Source organism: Lactuca sativa, chromosome 2 (assembly GCF_002870075.4).
Source record: "Lactuca sativa cultivar Salinas chromosome 2, Lsat_Salinas_v11, whole genome shotgun sequence".
Lineage (NCBI taxonomy): Eukaryota > Viridiplantae > Streptophyta > Magnoliopsida > Asterales > Asteraceae > Lactuca > Lactuca sativa.
Window position 1 is genome coordinate 191008132 of NC_056624.2, and position 19481 is coordinate 191027612.

General features: G+C 37.7%; 2 protein-coding genes and 2 pseudogenes across 3 annotated transcripts; 1 reads left to right on the top strand and 3 right to left on the bottom strand.

Moving 5' to 3' along the window:
- Positions 1-2911, bottom strand: part of LOC111901445 (microtubule-associated protein TORTIFOLIA1-like) — a 4902-nt pseudogene extending 1991 nt beyond the window's left edge.
- Positions 2912-6997: 4086 nt separating this feature from the next.
- On the top strand, positions 6998-10543 carry LOC111901448 (magnesium transporter MRS2-11, chloroplastic). 2 transcript variants are annotated; one of them, XM_042899350.2, is made up of 13 exons: positions 6998-7609; positions 7791-7863; positions 8125-8195; positions 8568-8653; positions 8742-8829; positions 8907-8975; positions 9094-9174; positions 9248-9410; positions 9513-9558; positions 9637-9717; positions 9810-9892; positions 9992-10035; positions 10124-10543. In XM_042899350.2, the coding sequence occupies exons 1-13, from the start codon at positions 7226-7228 to the stop codon at positions 10217-10219; spliced, it is 1365 nt and encodes a 454-aa protein (XP_042755284.1). In that variant the 5' UTR covers positions 6998-7225; the 3' UTR covers positions 10220-10543. The 2 variants fall into 2 exon arrangements, with proteins under 2 accessions (XP_042755284.1, XP_023753066.1); XM_023897298.3 differs by having other exon boundaries at positions 6999-7609; positions 8739-8829.
- A 175-nt stretch (positions 10544-10718) lies between these two features.
- On the bottom strand, positions 10719-13718 carry LOC111901447 (uncharacterized). Its single transcript, XM_023897296.3, has 5 exons — positions 13030-13718; positions 11701-12672; positions 11566-11613; positions 11102-11492; positions 10719-11028 (listed from the first exon to the last, which is right to left on the bottom strand). Exons 1-4 carry the CDS (start codon positions 13249-13251, stop codon positions 11103-11105), a joined length of 1632 nt encoding a protein of 543 aa, XP_023753064.1. The 5' UTR covers positions 13252-13718; the 3' UTR covers positions 10719-11028; position 11102.
- Positions 13719-19011: 5293 nt separating this feature from the next.
- Positions 19012-19129, bottom strand: LOC128132516 (5S ribosomal RNA; annotated as a pseudogene).
- Between the last annotated feature and the right edge of the window lie 352 nt (positions 19130-19481).

A 19481-nucleotide genomic window follows, 5' to 3' on the forward strand; every position in this document is an offset into this window, starting at 1 on the left:
ACTATCTTATAAAAGAAATCTAATTATTTCTATAAATAGATTCGATATAATAATAATATTTTTTTAAGACGTTCATCTCTCTAAGCTTAATGTACAACCAATCATTATTATAATAATATTATAATTTAAATTGTACAAACATTTAAACTGAAAGTGCAAGTAACTAATTCTTGCATGTTTACGTCTCACAACATCAACTTTGACTTGGACTCTTTATCTTTCCTTCTTTTACTCTTTTAGCTCTTCTTATCCTAAATTAAAATCCCTATCAATCCACCTAATCTGAAATTCAAATGGCACATCACAATAGATTAAACCACGTAATTTCTCAAACCCTATCGACTCCTCTCTAAAATTCAAACGAACTTCACTGCCATCTCACAACCATCAGTCTCCTTATCTCCGGTGTTGTTGCTTCTTTAGTGCGACAAGTATTGTTGTTTGTGTTGGACCTGTGAGCTTTTCTTTACTCACCATCGTATCTTCACTATCAAAAACTCCATACCATCTCATCTTCATGCACCACTGTCACAACCCATCACCACCACCATGTTTCTCACCACGAGTCACGACCTTTTTCCTTCCTAACCATTGTTGTGCTTATAGGTTTCTGCTTCTTATTAGTCTCCTATAAACCTCTTTCTCTCAATCCCTTTTCTGACATGTTTCCTGTTTTGAAGCCCTAATCATCATCATTCGTTTTGATGGACAAAATAGGGGAACGAGGGAAATGGAACGAGGATTGGAAGATGAAGAAAAAACCCCAATAATCTTAATTGGAAACATTTTATTATCATCATTGTTTGACAACCTCACTATTGTTACTGTTCGTGCTAGGGTTTGACATCCCCTATGACAGTGTTGCTGGATTTATGTTGCCAAATCTGGCTGAAGTAAGTTATATGTAAAACTCTTAGATCTCTTATTTTGATTGTGATTTCACTCCTAATTAGATTTATTGTACACAATATTTTTTGTATCGATTTTTCAATAGTTGATTATTTGTGTAAACGAGAGAAGAAATTGATGTGATTTCACTCCTAACTAGGTTTCACATGGATGATGAAGCATTATAACAGCAAAAGAATAAATGGAAATAGAACAAGTGTCAATGGAAATAGAACAAGTGTCCGTTGAAGACTCCATTTGTGGAATGGAATGGGTTTTTAGTTTTTTATCGAACTCATTTATTTTGTATCTTATTATCTATCTGAAGCTTGAGCATCTTTAGTTTGATTAAGATTTTTTTTTCAATTTTTCATACAATCTAAGGTAAAATTCTGGTATTGATATATAAAAAACTAATTTTGAATTTTCTAGGTCTATTAAATCATTGATTTTATCACAATATTTATCATTTTCCACCGGTCTCAAAGAAATCCTTCTACCTATTTATCTATCAATTTAGGGTTTTAATATGCCTTCTTTTGAAACAAGGGATTCATCATTTGGTACCATTGTTTAAATGGTCCTGGAGCATAAATGAAGATGATAGAAGGTGATATCTTTAATGATTTCGTGACATATGCTTATGGATAAGGGTGACAGATTTACTCATTATTGATATGTTGCATTCAATTTTGTTTTTTTGGAAGCTGGGGTTTTGGTTTATTTTAACATGTTGCATAAGATTTTTTGTTCTCCTCTTTTGGTTATATATATGTTCATCTTCCGTAGCTAATTATGGTATGTACATTAACTCTTGTCACGAGACATCTCCACAACTCCTCACATCAACAGATCGAAGATGTAAGTGCTCTTATGCTAATGATTTTGAAGTTGTTTTATCATTTTAATTGTAACGCCCCATCTCTGGTATGTTGTTCCCGTGACATTTATTTAGAAGTTTTATTAAGGGACTCGGCGAGTCTATGGCTTGACTCGTCGAGTAGGGTCGAGTTTTCAAGCACGTGTTAGTCGGCGACTCGGCGAGTCCATATTCGGGACTCGGCGAGTCTGCCTGCCAGGAAGAAACCCTAAATCCCCGGGTTGCTCACTATTTAAGCAATGTTATGTGCCCCAAACTCGCCTCATTCACCCTCAGAGAGCTATGAGAAACCCTAATCCATCCCTTATTTGTTTTAAGTGTTTTTATGTGGATTTTGAAGGCTTGAAGAAGAAGAAGAAAGGAGCAAAGAGAAGAGGTGTAGAGCAAAGATCCAAGGGCAAAATCAGAGTTCATTGAGGTATTTCTCGGATTCCTTCTGTTTTATGCTTTAGACCTCCATTAGAACACTTCTAGGGCTAGTTTGATGCATTTTCCAAGCCTTATAGTTGTATAGATGCTTTAATAGGTCGAGAGATCCCTAGATCTGTTCATTTAGGAGTTGTAGAGCCCGGATCTATTGCCTTTTTGAAGATGCTTTGCATAAGAACCCTAGATCTAGCCTTTATTATGCTTTTTGAGCCTTATTATCTTCTTGGTCGCTTATGGGCACGTAAAGATATAGAATCTTTACGTGCTAATCGAACTAAGGAAGCCCAGATCTATAAGTTTTAGACGATGGATTCAAGCAGAATCGAATTTAGAGTAGCTGCATGGATGTGACTCGGCGAGTCGGAAGAACGACTCGGCGAGTCAAGTCGCGAGTCCCGTTTTTCCCCTTTTTGAGTGATGTCGAGTGGGAGCATGTGAGTAGTAGAGTGGACTCAGTGAGTTGGAGGGCAGACTCAGTAATGGAGGGACTCGACGAGTTGTTCATACAACTCGGCGAGTCCAAGGCAATCTTCTTAGCTCAAGAACAACTCGTCGAGTTGTTCATATGACTAAGCGAGTCGGATGCAGATTGTCTGAGTTCTTGAATCGAGAGGGTACTCGTCGAGTAGGTGTCATACTCGACGAGTAGCCATGAGTAGGGTCGAGAAGTGAGACTAGAGACTCGGCGAGTTGGCGGCCCAACTCGGCGAGTCAGGTCAACTGTAGGTTGACTTTGACCGGGAGAGTTGACTTTGACCAAGGGTAAAAGAGTCATTTTACCCCAGTGTAGTGATTAACATTTGATTGAGTGTGTTTATGGATTTGTAGCCGGGGAGATACCGGAGCAGCAGCAGTTAGCTTCTAGAGCCATTCACACAGCAGCCAGTTCACGAGGTGAGTTTCCTTCTAGTAGGAACGGGTCTACGGCCACAATGCCGGTCCGTTTAGTTAGTAGTAGTTCCGGATTTCAGTCCGAAGCAGTAGTTCACTATGCTTGATGTCTGTGTGATTCAAGCGTGTTTGTGTGTTATATGTTCCGGACTTCAGTCCGATGCAGTATGCAGTATATGTGTCTATATTAGTTGATATGTGTTATGCTATGCCATGATCAGTCAGTTTCGGACTTCGGTCCGATGCAGGGGACAAGGTCCCAGTCAGTTCCGGACTTCGGTCCGATGCAGTTAGTTCCGGACTTCGGTTCGATGCAGCCAGTTCCAGACTTCGGTCCGATGCAGTGGGCAAGGCCCAGTATGTGCTTTATATGTATTGTATGGTATGTGGTAGTTTGGGGGAGCTCACTAAGCTTCGTGCTTACAGTTTCAGTTTTGGTTTCAGGTACTTCCGCAAGCAAAGGGAAGAGCTCGGGATGATGGCATCGCACACACCACAACTTCAGTCTTTGTTCTGGGAGTTGATTCCGTTAGTTGATATGTTTGGATTCAGTCGTGATACAGTTTTCTTTCTCTCAGTATTTTATCATGGTTTTGAAACACGCAACGTATGATTTTGTTATGTGATACTTGGTTTCATGTTTTTATTATGATAAAAATTGAAATTTTTGGGTCGTATTTTTGGGTTGTTTCAATTAGTGCTTAATTCTTTTCATCTTATTTTTTAGCCTGCAACGGTCATCAAGTTGTGATCCCCTACCCTTCCAATAACCAATTCAATGACTGAGAAACTGGTTAGCCTTTTTGTTTTTTATTAATTTCTTGTTTTTTCATTTCTTCATTTTTGGGTTTAAAATAGATCCTAAAATGCATGGTTCAAAGGAAAAAAATAAAGAAATAAATAAAAAGTGTTAGTTGTTGTTTGTCCACATTAATATAATCAGGTCATGTTCAATATTTCTTCATAAAACTTGAGTATTTTTTTTAATTTTCTGGGTTTCAGATTGATAAGCTTAAGAAAGCATGTGAGGCTGTTTTTTGTGAATTAGATGACTGAAAAGTGAGTTCTACTAATGGAAGCAAGTAAATTGTTTTTTGCCTATGGGTTCAAGTTATATCCATAAAAGTGATAGGTTTTTGTTTTTATTTGTGTTCAGTTTATCAAAATGCATCGAGCTGAGATGCAATTTGGTCTCTTGAATATGGGTCATCATGTCACTTAGGTACCAAATTTGTTTTCTTTCTACCGGTTTTTTTTCTGGGCAATCATAAGCATACAATTTTTTTTTTATTATTGTTATCTATTATTTGGGCTTTCATGCGATTATAAGATTATTTGCAAAACTGATATACCCATACCCTTCCTTTGGCATGATGAGATATGCTTTTAAATTTCGTTATATATCAATTCGACATTTCCATTATATTTTATTTGCCGCCAAATTATGACTTACGTCATTTAGAATTTTGGAAGAAAATAATCATTATCTGACGAAAAGAAACTAATTGCTAGAAAAAAAAACTATTCGCAACCCACCGCTTTGCGCGGGCAGACGGCTAGTATATCAATATATATATATATATATATATATATATATATATATATATATATATATATATATATATATCTTAATTACCTTATAAAGCATTTTTGGTCAAATGCTGAATTTTAAGTCGTACAAACATACAATGCATTTGTACAATCAATTTATGCATTACAAAAAAAGTAGAGTACATATGGTCAACAGTTGAAAATGTCAAATCTCTTATCCCCTATTCTTAGGCTATTTTGATCCGGTTCATTCCTTATCTCCGTATTTCCCTAATCTCTCAATTGATGTTCACAAATCTTGGATATATATCGCTGACGTTTCCATTTCTACGGTTTAATTCATCTTTCAGAATTCAACGACCATTGTCACACCTGTCGCTTGGCGTGGGTAAACGGCTAGTATATATATATATATATATATATATATATATATATATATATATATATATATATATATATATATATATTAATAATTGGATAATAATCGGGTGATAATCGGATATATTCAATTAAATGATAATTGGATATCCAATCACTAAGATATATTCAATTAAATGATAATTGGATATCCAATCGGTGAATCGGTTCAATTTAGGATCGGATCCGGATGTTCATTTAAAAACCGACTGATCGAGTTTGGATTAGGGATGACAAAAAAACCCGAACCCGACGGGGAAACCCGATTCCCGAAGATTTCGGGTCGGGTCGGGTCGGGTCGCTCTTATCGGGTTTCGGGTCGGGTAACGGGTCTTTATTGGGTATTTTATCCGAGTTCGGGGCAGGGAGTGGGATATGCGCGCCCCGCCCCGCCTCGCCCCGAATATATATATATATATATATATATATATATATATATATATATATATATATATATGAAATTACATTGCTGCCCCTTGAAGACATAACCCTAAAATCACGTTTCCACTCCAGTATCCTCCTTACACTTCTCTTCGTTCTTCTACTCCAGCCGACACACCCAAAAATCGAAATTACTCTTATTTCGTAGAAGTAGCAAGTAGCAAGCAGTGGTAGCAAAGCAGCGATACACCACAAGACATCCATCCTCTATTCCGACGCAACAAGGAAGTGATGAGTCAACGACGGACTCCGAAAGCAGGTTGACTAATCGACGACGAACTCCGATATCAAGTCACATTGACCCTCTTTTCTTGCAAACTTTGTTCGAAATCCACCTATTTTAGCTTCCGATTTGAGCTATAAGGACTCCAATTTCACCCTTGTCAGCGACCTCATCGACGACAGACTTGAAAGTCCGATTTCTCCACACCAACATAGCAAGGCAGTGACGACTCACTCCGGATTTAGGTAAGATTAAGCGTTTTTTTTGAAAATTCTGTTCGAATCACACATGTTCGCAATCTCGTTGATTTGAGCCTCAAGTTTGATTAGCTTGTTGATTTGAGCCTAAAATTTTGTTTGCATCTACCCTCGCTGTTGATTGAAAATTTGAAATCAAAAAACCCAAGGAGACAACGACCAGCGAAGCAGCGACTCAGCAACGTGCGATGACTAGCGAAGCAGCGACTCGGCGAGGCAGCGACCAGCAAGAAGCGACCAGTGAGACGGATACGCAACCCACAAGATTCACGAAGAAATCGATCACAACCTGTAATTTCGATTCTTGAAATCGGTATGAACATTTGTAATTTCGATTCTTGAAATCGGTATGAACATTGAAATCTGTTTGTGGTATTAATTTCGATTGCACCATTTGTAATATGTTTATTGATCATAGGTATTAATAGCTTAATAGCTTATTGATCTTAGGTATTAATTTCGATCACAGCTTAATAGCTTATTCACCAAGTCTGATTTCTCTACATATGGTATATGTAATATGTTTATTGATATTTCATTTCCTTAGATTGCACCATTTGGGTCTGAACTATGAATCTGTATCTAACTATCTTTGCTATTAGAATATAAAAGTATTTATTGGCTTCCATGAAATTAAGTTTATGCATCGTCTTAATTTATCATTATGTATTTATAGTTTTTCCTTCTTTTTTTTCTGCCATATTTCGGGTTTTAGGGTCGGGTTTTCGGGTAATTATCGGGTTTCGGGTTTAGGGTCGGGTTCGGGGAGAGTTTCAGCCCCGACAGGGTGCCCCGATAAGAAACCCGTCGGGTATCGGGTCGGGTTCGGGCACATATGTAGATATCGGGTTCGGGTTTGGGAAACCATGCCCCGCCCGAACCCGCCCCATTGCCATTCCTAGTTTGGATGTTGAAATTTCAACTAGATGTAATCGAATTACTATTGGAAAACAATGTTTGAATTTGATTCGTCTTGCACGCATATAAAAACAATTCCGTATCGTGAAAAAGAGTTTTTGGCGAAAGATAACGGGATACGGTCGATAAAACCGACGTGGACACAACATAACCACCAGAACAGCAACTGTCGTCTTCTTCACTAGCTAGCTCATAATCACCACAACCACACCAATATATTCATACGAATTTCCAAGGAATTCGAATTCCAAACCTTTTGTATTATCCTCTACAAACAAAACCAAACAAAGTAAAGTTCGCCGATGACATACTTCAGTTGCAAGAACTAAAATGGCGTTAACAACTCCGATTTCTTCACCATCACAGTTAATTCATTTACCAGTGGGTCATCGGCCATCTCCGTCGTCGTACGCTCCATTTAGGGGATACACTTTGATCCGGTCAAAATTCCAAGTGATCGCTCTGCGGAACACTGGGAATTCGTTGTTTCCGGTTCTACCGAAATTCTCGTCGACTGTTAGGTTTAGGTGTTATGGCAAATCGACGGAGGAGAGAGAGGTCGACACGTTAACAAGTGACAACGATGACGATTCCCGTGAAAACTCTCATCAGAGTCCCAATAATGTGGAGAAGGCGGAGGACGGTGGTTCTCGAAGGAATGTATCGTCTTTGTCTGATGCTCTAAACCTTGGGATTCGTGAACCGGTTTATGAGGTCTGTTACGAAATTATCCAATTCCATTTTTGCTTCAGTTGCAGTTCAGGGCTTCAGGCTGGGGAGATTGATATACCTAGAATTACTTTATCCTAATTCTTAAGTGGCAGTTTAGTTTAGCTTATTTCATCGTGAACTTGATCGACGTTTCTAATAGAGTTTTATGTTTATTCCTCTAAAGGTTGTAGAAGTGAGTTCAAGTGGAATGGTGTCGACCAGAAAAATCAATAGACGGGATCTACTAAAGTCGAGTGGTGTGTGGAATGTTCTAATTAATAACATAACTTTTGCTATTCTAGTGAACAAAATTGTAGCTGTTACTTGCCATTCTCTGTTCAATCTATATAGCGCTTTTCAAAAATCTATGATGTTCAAGCTTCTTCATATGCACATACAAGCTATTCCTAATTGCATTTCACCTTATTTATACTTGTGATTAATACCACAACATCTGAGTTGTGATTTACTGAGATTACTTTCTCTGCATCTTCACTAAAATGAGGTTTTGGTTGCAGGTCTCCGCCCTCGAGACATTCGTAGTGTTGATCCTTCACTATGGTTGACCAATACAATGCCTTCGTTGCTGGTAAGATATCAACTCAAATTATCACCAATGGTGTTTTAGTTCATGCCTAAGAAAATCAAAATCCTGTAGCCACTTTCTTCATCTCCATTCTGAGATATTCCATCAATTCATTTGCTGCCAAAATTGCATATGCTTTTAGGGCACCTACATATTATACCCAAGGTGAAATGAAATTGGCGTTCTGAATTCATTAAAGAATTTATCTTCTTATTTGAAGATCATTTGAAACTGCAAGATAGATCATGGGAATAATCTACTTGATAATGACTTATAATTGCATTTAGGCTCAAGTTATGATCCATTAGTAGTTTTTTTTTACCACTTATATGACTTGTGTGGTTGATGTGTAGAAGAATTTTGGGTGTTTTGCAGGTTCGTGAGAATGCCATACTATTAAATTTGGGGCCATTGCGGGCAATTGCAATGCAAGAAAGTGTGTTTATATTTAATTACAACAGGTAAGCATTGTTTTCCTCCATATCTTGCGAAATCAAAGGTTAAAGGGATAGTTAAGATTGGTATTTTGTGGTTTATTTATGTTAGGAGAGCAGGGAAAGCTTTTATAGATGCATTATTACCACGATTAAATCCTAAAAGCAGTAATGGAGGCCCTGTAATGCCCTTTGAACTTGAGGTTGGTTAATGGTGATTGACTGATTTCTCTCCCATGTTTATTAGAAAGAATATTGGAGTTTGAACTTGATATTTCAGGTAGTTGAAGCTGCCCTGCATTCGCGAATACAACGGTTTGAGGATAGACTGATGGAATTAGACCCACGTGTGAGTATGGAAACATAGTGAGTATATATGTAATTATCTTTCATTTTACAGCAAGATCATATTTATAATTTATGGAAATGATGAGAAGCTTTTATTTCTGTATGTATGTATTGTTCAGGTTCAAGCTTTACTAGAGGTTTTGCCAAACAAGTTAACTGCTGACATATTGGAGCAACTTCGGATTAGCAAGCAAACCTTGGTATGTATTTTCAGTTGTACATCACATCAACTTGCCATACATATATAATTGGAATTTTTTTATGGCATTGAAGGTTGAATTGGGATCGAAAGCAGGGGCACTGAAACAAATGTTGTTTGATATACTTGAGGATTCTCATGAAATACGTCGCCTTTGTATAGTGGGCAGAAACTGCATCCTCAGTAGAAACAATGATTTGGAGTGCTCTGTCCCACAGGAAAAGCAGATAGCCGAGGGTAACTTACTTGTCACATATTTTCAAACTAGATGCCCATTCCCATTATTATTGACTGTTGAATATTCTAACTGTTGGAATCATTCTCATTTCTCACATGCAGAAGAAGAGGAAGAAATTGAGATGCTACTGGAAAACTATCTTCAAAGGTACAATGGTCCCTGAACCACTTCCACTTGAAGTCCAGAATTGTGATTTATCATTTATGTGTGTGGTTGCTTTTGCAGATGTGAATCATGTCATAATCAAGCAGAAAGGCTTCTTGAGTCAGCAAGAGAAATGGAAGACTCCATATCTGTTAACCTAAGGTTTTGTAATCTTCTACTACTTTTGTCTGACTTTTGTTGTTGAGGAATTTTTAATATTATTATTAATTAATCTTAATCGTTTTTGTTATCAGCTCTCGGAGGCTTGAGGTGAACAGATTTGAGTTGCTTCTTCAGGTTGGGACCTTTTGTGTTGCAGTTGGTGCTCTCGTTGCAGGTTAAAATTCTCCATCCTCGATTCTATGACTTTTTTTTCTTTTAAATAATAAAAACACACTCACTTTCTGTTTGTTTTTTTGTTGTTGTATTATTGTAGGTATATTTGGCATGAATCTAAAATCCTACCTTGAAGAACATGTGGTATACTACTTTTTTCTTTTCTTTATTCTAATCATATGCTTAATGGAAAAATCAAATCATATGTCTTATTTCTACCATATATATGCAGTTTGCATTTTGGCTTACAACAGGAGGAATCATCTTTGGTGCTGTGGTGGCGTTTTTCGTCATGTACACATACCTCAGAACAAGGAAAATACTTTAGGCTTAATTTGCAAACAATGTACTAAGTTACACCCGTATGTATGATCAAAGTCACATCACATAAACTCAGATAGTATCATTTCAGACTTGCAACAAGGAATTACCATTTTTAGCCTCACCTGCCCAAATCAAGACATGATGCAAGATGACAAAACTCTCAAGTCTAGTACTGTACTTCACTTCCCAGAGAAGATATTATTGCTGATTTGGATCTTTCTTCTTCTTGTGGATACAATTTATTTACTTGTTATGTGAGGGAGGCGATACATACTATCATTGTTAAAATGTTAATGCTTGAGTGTGAATTACTTGGATTACTGTTGAATCATATTTTATACATAAATAGAATCGGGGACAAAAAAAGAAAAGCAAAATCATCAAAACAAATAGACAAGACATAAGAGTATCCAGGGTGGGCATTGATCAAGATGAGGATATCAGAAATAACACAAAATGAGGGCCCAAACTTGCTGTCAAATGGGACCAAAGAGATTTCAACAGATTGGCAAATAAAAGTAGTATTAAAAAATAATAATAATAATCCAGATTAAGACATGCGCATATGCATTAATGCATATTCTCATTTGTTTGGTAGCAAAAGAAAAAGAAAATCACGGACCCAGTCCAATAAGATGTACAATTGGTTTGGGATCATCATAAATCATACCAATCCAAGCAAATCCCCCTAATACATAAATTGTACAAAGAATATGCATACAGCCTTAAGAAAATTGGCAATGTTTTTCCAATAACCTGATGCACAAAATCCCCATGCCACGGTCAAAAATATCAACTGCTAAGCCCAGACAACTGAAAAGTAAAAAAACAAATAAATGTATAAGATAACTTTTAAATCAAAAACCTAAAACGATAAAATAGTTACCTCAAGAAGCTTGTTTTGATGGTGTCTTTGAAACTCCGCCAATAGCTATGTTCCCAACTCCAGCCTCCATAGCTTCCCTCTCATGTTTCTCATTACTTTTCTCACAACTCTTATTATTATCATCATCAACAACATCAGCCTTGGGAGTAAGTACCCGAGGTCCACCAGTGAACCATGAATGACTAAGGCATTGAGCAGCTGTAGGCCTTTTCTCAGGCACAAAATCAAGAATAGGAACAAGAAAATCAGCCAAATCAGTCGCCTCTTGTTCACTAAACTCATATTTCTCCTTAAGCACCTTATGCAAAGGCCAAAAACGCAATCGCCTTATATGCCTCAAATCCCCATGTCTGTTAAAAAACTCACGCGAGTATCTCCCACCTAAAGCTATCTGCAATATCAATTTTTTTCATGTTATAAACCTTAAACATAAACCATCAATTATCCATATCCACCCAACTCACCTTTCGAGGCATCATTCCAAGAAGTTCCATCATTAGAGCCAAATGATCCTGTAAAAAGTACATACCATGTCAATATGTCATAACTCATTATATACTCACAAGTCACAACAAAAGTAAAATGTTAAAAAAACTCACCTCATCTCTGTCATAGTTGTCACCACTATGAGGATCAAAGAGGACATCACCAGTTGCAAGCTCGAAGCAAATGCAAGCAAAAGACCATAGATCAGCAGAAGTTGAATATTTGGATCCCAGTAGAACCTCTGGACACCTGTATTGCCTAGTTTGTATATCTCCAGTAAATTGTTTATAAGTCCAACATGCGTTACCAAAATCAACTAACTTGCATTTAACATCAACATCAGCCAATAGCTTTTGTCTTGTTGATCGACTCCCTCTTCCACGAAGTTGATTCCTTTCCCTTACATCAGGATGATTCTTGGAGTCATCTTTCACAACTGAAGAAGAAGCATGGTCTTCAATGGAGTCCACCCCATTTGGTTTCTCATTAGAGCAAGAATCAGGATTGATTGAATCATTGTCTTGTTCAACTTCATCAAGATCTTCCCTTCCAGCACCGTTTTGGGCAGCCTTCTTAGCCTTTTTCTTGATTTTCTTTTTCTGGTTCTTGGTGAGATCACCATTTGAATTCTTAACTTCTTTAGAAGGCCCGGAGTCAGCTAAAAGATCTTTACTTGATGAGAGGATGAGGGGTGTGCCTGATTTTGTTCGATCTCTTTCTGGATCAATCATGGATAGAAGTAAAATGTTTTCTGGTTTAAGATCAGTGTGTATAATGGAAAGCTGGCGATGTAAGTAATCCAAACCCCCTAAAATGTGGAAGCAAATTTCTTTAACCTTGTGGAGAGGGACTCCTCGGTAATCTGAATACTTGATTAATGTCAGAAGATTATCACCCAAATACTCAAAAACCATACAAACATGCTGTCCATTTGGTCCTGAGTGTTTGAAATGATCCAAAAGCTTCACAACAGACTTTTGATCATCTGGATCCCCCTCAGCTATCTGCTTCAATATAGTGATTTCATCCATTGCTGCCTCGGTGTAGTGTTGAGCACTTTTTTGAACTTTTAAAGCTACATATCTCTACAAACCAAATCCAGGTTTTAATTCGTCAATTAGAAAACATCAAGCGATCATAAACAACATAGCAGGTAATTTCAGTGCTCAAATTATCAAAACCAATCCTCAAACAGCTAATTTCAGAGCTCAAATTAAACTAATTAGCTTTAAAAGTTTATTCTCTCTGTACTAATATATCGCGAATGATAAGCTTGAGAATCTTTGTAATGCAAACAAGCAAGTTATCTAAAGTAGAGTTTGGTATAGTTGATAGAAGGAGGAAGTAGTATTAGAATAGAAAACAATTTTGTCCAGAATCAACGAAACCACTGATATTGACTAACGGAAACTCAGGTACAACGAAAGAAGTAGAAGACATACCGATTTCTGAGTGTCCCAAGCGAGCCAAACGGTGGAAAAATGACCCCAACCGAGCTTGCTCTGAACAATATATCTCGAATGCTTAAATTTATCACCAATACGAACAGCATGATAACCTCCGCGCCTGTAATCCTCCGTCCCTTCGTCCTCAGATGAGTAATCACTCGTCTCGCTCCGATCGTCTCCAGTGCCGCCGTTTCTTCTATTATTATCTTCCGCCATCGAACAGAACACAGCTGTACGAGTAGAAGCTCCAAAAACGGACGAAATCAAAGCTTCCAGACAAACCGATTGCGATCGATCTGATATTGGAACCCTAAAAATGAAGAGAGTATCTCGAACCTTGAAAGTTGAAACTAGGGTTTCTACTTGCCCCCTGGTCTTTGTGTTCTAGTTTCTTCTTTTTGTTCTCGTGTAGATAGAAGATTAGTTTCGTTTATAATTTCTTTACAAAATAATATTTTGACAAACATTCGACAAAATAATAAATCATGATTATTTTTTTGTGGGGGTGTTATCAATTTTTATTAAATATCTTCTAATCAAAGATTTTATTTTAATAATTAAAATGAACATAATAATGTTCTATGTAATTTGAGATACTGAAAACATGACCGTTTACCCAAAAAAAATTTCCAATAGTTTCTATTGAATGATTGTGGATCTTGCTCAAACCTTTAAAAGAAATTTAAATGATTTAAATAGAATGATTTGTAAAACTTGATTATTAATTGGCGATCAAGTAATTCCAAATCTTTATATTATTAAAACTGAATAATTGAGCCTCTTAAATATCTACAGTATAATCTTTAATGTTTTTTTTCTAAAATTTTATTGAAATAGTATAATATTAATCCATGGTTGTAATCAATTTGCACATTCTTTCCTTTTCATTTTATCCGTAGGCCTTAAAAATTAGGTAAAAAGATGCATAAGTATCATTTATGTTCATTGGCACTCGATTAGTTTAAAACGTGAAGAGTAGAATTAACGTAAGAGAACAACCTCTTTATCAATTTCATAACATTTGTTCATTTAACATTAGATTTGTTTTTAGTTATTTTATTTGAGCTTATTTTTTAATAAACTTATATTTATAAATATATGAATTATAAATGAAACATCTTGATTTTGGATATTTTTTATATAACAAAATCATTAAGTGAAATCATATTTTATATGATGAAAATATTGTATAGTTTATCATCATATATCGACACAGATGATATCGTACAAAAAAATGGATTGTGAATTTTTTGTGATAACTCTACTCATTAATCCATGTTATCAACTAAAACAACACAATCAAGAGGAATCAAATTACTTGGTGTCTTTTCTTCAAACATGCATTCACAAACTCATGTATGTATGGTTGTTCTTAGAAGTATATCATCCATTTCTTGTGTTTCCAATTCATGCCAATTGCTCAAATCACAAGTCACATCTAAGAGTTTTATAAGTTTTATAAGCTTGATTTGAGTGAATATTGTATTTGATTTATTGCTCCACATGATGGATAGTCATGCACACTACAGGGAAATTCAACATGAATATTCTTCTTGTATTTTTGTTATTCCTAATTGTGGTTATAACTTCAAAATTAATTATTCTCTCTTTCCTTTTTTTGTGAAATGTTGCTTCCAAATTTAATTACCTCATTTTCATGTTTTATTTTTTCCCTATGAATCATTTGTATTTTACCAATTAGCAAGGCATATATGTTTAATATTTGGTATTCTGGGACAATCAATCGGTGTCTTTAATGATAATAAAATCACATCCTTATTAAAAGAAAGAAATTACAAGTGTTCTTGATAGAAAAGCTTAGAGCTACAAACAAGAAGAAAAAAATTAAATACTAGCAAAAACCAAACCCTAATTGGCTAAAGACTAAAAGGCTCATAAACATATGGGCTAACCCCCCCCCCCCCCCCCCCTCCAACTGACAATGTCACAACAATAAGCATTGAGAGTTTGTTACACAAAAAAACAAAGCCAAGACACTGATAGAGCATTCGTAAAAATCTATGCAAGTTGCAACGTTGATGGAACAAACGAAAGTGATATGGTCTCGAGTTGTAAGTGATGACGGATGAAGTGATAATCAATCTCAACGTGCTTCGTCCGCTCATGGAAAACAGAATTCTTCGCAATTTATATCACACTTTTGTTATCACAATGAGGGAGTAGGTGAAGAAATGTGAACCCCCATATCTGCAAGAAGCCATTGTAACCAGATAATCTCACATGTAGTCACATCCATAACACGATACTCAACTTCCACCGAAGATCTAGAGACAACGTCTTGTTTCTTGCTCTTCCATGAAATTAGGGACTCTCCAAGAAACACGCAAAATCTGATGGTGGATTTACGATTATGACGATCACCCTCCCAATCAACATCATTGTAGGCACGTAACTCAAGAGATAAAGTAGAGGGAAATAATAGGGTCTGGAACTGAGTGCCACGAAGATATCTCAGAATACGGAGTATAGCCCCCCAAGTTGATTGACAACATGAACAGCACGAGCAATATCTGAACGAGTAACTATGAGATAAACCAAACTTTCCACAACAGTCTGATAAAGATTCAAATCGGACAAAGGAACACCATCGATAAGAGAGTATCGTGCATTGGTTTCAAGAGGATTATCTATAGTTCGATTGTCAGAGAGGCATGCCCGTGTAAACAAGTCAGATATATATTATTTAGTATGAGAAAGAATATACCCTTTCTTAGACTAAGCTACCTCAATACCAAGTCAGATATATATCATTTAGTATGAGAAAGAATAACGCAACAAGCTTGAATCCTTCATAGCAAATCAATGAGCTAGATCATTTTTCAAAGACTCAATACCACCATGGTTATCACCAGTAATAATCATGACATCCACATATAAGGACAAAAGAATATGTCATGTATTTGTGCATCTAATAAACAGATTTGAATCATGATTGCTTTAGACAAATCCAAGAGAGGTAATCACTTAGGAAAATTTCTCAAACCAAGCATAAGGTGCTTGCTTGAGACCATTCAAAGCTTTGTGAAGCCGAAAAACCTCACCTGACTGGTGTTGAATTCCTCGAGGGAGAGATATATAAACCTCCTCATGGAGGCCACCATTCAAAAAAACATTCTTGACATCCATTTAGACGATCTTCCACTGTCGAACGGATGCAACCACAATCATATTACAGACTGTCATCAACTTTGCCATTGGGGCAAAGGTCTCCAGGTAGTCAAAACCATACTGTTAGGAATACCCTTTTGCTGCAAGTCTAGCATTGTACCGCTCAACAAACCCATCAAAATTTGTTTTTATCTTGTACACCAATGACAACCAATCATATGTTTCCCAGGAGGAACATAAACCTAATCCCATGTTTGAGTTTGATAAAGAACAGTGAGTTACTTAGCCACAACATTATGCCAAAGAGGATCTAAATAGCCTCTCTATACGTTTCGGGTTTAGACAGATGATGGATGTTAGCTATAAATGAAGAAAATGATCTTGAGTATGTAGAGTAAACAAAATTTGGAAGCTTGGTGGACTTGATAGGACAAGTAGACCTCCTGAGGGGTGGTGGAGGTGGGTCTTCAATCTCAACAGTCGAAGGGGCAGACTCAAGAACAGGATTAGTCGAGGAACTCTCTGAAGAAGCGGGTGTGTCATGAACTGGAGGATCAGGTAGCATAGATGAATCTCGAGCCTCTATATCCATATCAAAAGGATCAATATGCAGGACATATGTCTTTGTTACATTGTGGGATGTAACAGGAATCGAGTAGAAAGGAATATGTTCCAAAAGACATGTTGGGAAACATATAACTTCTAACTCACAAGTTCATAGCAATGCTATCCTTTCTGTCCAACACCGTACCCCAAAATACACAAATAGTAGATTTCGGCCCAACTTGTTCCTCTCAACACGAGGACGAAGAACAAAATAAGTACATCCAAGACTCATAGAGCATAGTAGTCTGGTAGGTGACAATGTAGCTTCTCAAAAGGAGAAATTATTGAATTCAATGCAGTATAAACACGATTAATCACATAAACAACTGATAAGACTGATTCTCCCCAAAAGGCACTAGGGACCCACACAGACAAGAGCAATGAACGGGTTGTCTCAATAATATGACGGTGTTTCCATTATGTCATACCGTTTTGCTGAGGAGTATCAATACACAATGACTGATGTATGGTACCATCAGAAGCAAGTAACTTAATAAAATAATTAGAGGTATATTCACCCCCTAAGTCACACTTGAAGCACTATATCACAACCATAGGTTGAGCTTTAACAAGAGCTCTAAAATTGTTGTAAATGTCAAGAAATCATACATGTGTTTCATAAGATTAACCCAGGTATAGCGAGTATAATTGTAACACCCATAAAATTTGAGCCAAATTAAAACATTTGATTTCATTCAAAAACCATTAAGTTTAGTGAACTTGTTTTCAAAATAGTTTAAACATCAGAGTATCCCCCAGAACCATATCACATAAATCATAAAACATGAGGAGCGGTACGATCACGCCTTCACTTGCCACGATCTCCTGAAGTACCTGAAACAATACACTGAACTGTAAGCCCAAAAGCTAGTGAGTTACCCCTAAAATACCAACCACACATAAACATACTCATAACATATCACAAATAGAACAGGCATGCACATCAGGTCTACTGTGTAACTAGTCCGCCCGCACCGGCCTTCAGTCCTCCTAGTCCACCCTCCGAGTCTAGCCATGTACATCGAGTCTACAGTGTAATTGGTCCGCCCGCACTGGGCCTTCAATCCACCTGGTCCACTCTCTGAATCTATAGTATGACTGGTCCGCCCACACCGGGCCTTCAGTCGGCCTGGTCCACTCTCCAAGTCTCGACACGTCTGGTCCGCCCTCTTGGGGCCTTCAGCCTATCCGGACCGCTTGTTGGGCCTTTGGAATATCTGGTCCGCCCTGGGTATGTTGGCCTACAACACAAAGCAGGACCCACCTCAACCCAACCCTCGTCAAACAAACATGTGCACATAAAACAATTAATCATATAACAAATCCTTAACCAGACAAACAGTCTAACATATCACATAGCATATCAACATCTTAACTAGGATTCCGACCTAGCCGGTCACTAGCACAACATTACCCTATATACCGGGTACCGACCTTAACCAGGTCACTAACATAACACCATCCTAAATACCAGGATGCAGATCTAGCAAAGCAATAACATAAAAAACAATACCCAGATTTCCAGCCAATAAAGGGCCGACGTTGGTGCCGTAGACCCTGTCGATATAGTGAGGATAACTCACCTACAATTGTCGACTGAAGAGACATGACCAAGCTGCTCCGACCACCGACACGAACTTCACCACAGAACACTACCAAAGAACCAATTCCATAAATACTAAAATTACCAAAATACCCTTGGAAGTCAAACAGGTCAACTCTTGGTCAAAGTCAAAGTCCTCGGTCAAAGTCAACCTTCCTGGTTGACTCTACTCGCCAAGTCAACCCGTCGACTCGTCGAGTTCTTATACTCAGAAAACTCCTATAGCACGACTCAATTCGCCGAGTCGCCCCAAGACTCGTCGAGTTCAACGATCTCGGAACGTAACATCCCCCTCTGGCACGTATCACAATATTGTCCGCTTTGGGCCACTCGGCACGAGGATTTCCCAGGGGGTCACCCATCCTGGTACTACTCCCACCCGAGCATGCTTAACTGCAGAGTTCTTATGGGATATGCTGCCCTCACGGCTTTAAAACGCATTGTGATAGGGAAGGTATCCACACCCCTTATAAGGAATGCTTAGTTCTCCTTCCCAGCCGACGTGGGATCAGATCTAACCCACTTTCACCCCCCATTATAGGGTTCGACGTCCCCGTCGAACACATCGACCCGTGCCCTGGCTCTGATACCATTTGTAACATCCCCTATGGCACGTATCACAATATTGTCCGCTTTGGGCCACTCGACACGAGGACTTCCCAAGGGGTCACCCATCCTGGTACTACTCCCGCCCGAGCACGCTTAACTGCAGAGTTCTTATGGGATCTGCTGCCCTCACTGCTTTAAAACGCGTTGTGATAGGGAAGGTATCCACACCCCTTATAAGGAATGCTTAGTTCTCCTTCCCAGTCGACGTGGGATCAGATCTAACCCACTTTAAATGACTTTTCGACAGAAGCTTATAAATAATTTGAACCAAGTTGTAGTATATGTCACTAGGTTTCCATACATATAAAGAACGCCGAAATCCGAGTTATAACGAAGAAGTTATGACCCGTCGAAGTTTCGCGACGGAACCGGCTCGATACCGGGAGGCGTAAATAGTGAATTTACGATAGAGCGAGATTTAGCCTTGGCGCTCTAAACGAAAGTCGTAGAATATGTTAAACTAAGAACTTTGATAAAAAGAACGCCCAAATTTGACTTC

Coding starts and splice junctions, on each gene's coding strand:
- LOC111901448 (XM_023897298.3), top strand. CDS start 7,226: ATGGCGTTAACAACTCCGATTTCTTCACCATCACAGTTAATTCATTTA. Junction 8,196..8,567: donor ATACAATGCCTTCGTTGCTG/GTAAGATATCAA, acceptor GGTGTTTTGCAG/GTTCGTGAGAATGCCATACT. Junction 9,893..9,991: donor AGTTGGTGCTCTCGTTGCAG/GTTAAAATTCTC, acceptor GTATTATTGTAG/GTATATTTGGCATGAATCTA.
- LOC111901447 (XM_023897296.3), bottom strand. CDS start 13,251: ATGGCGGAAGATAATAATAGAAGAAACGGCGGCACTGGAGACGATCGG. Junction 12,673..13,029: donor CTTGGGACACTCAGAAATCG/GTATGTCTTCTA, acceptor TTTGGTTTGTAG/AGATATGTAGCTTTAAAAGT. Junction 11,493..11,565: donor TTGGAATGATGCCTCGAAAG/GTGAGTTGGGTG, acceptor TTGATATTGCAG/ATAGCTTTAGGTGGGAGATA.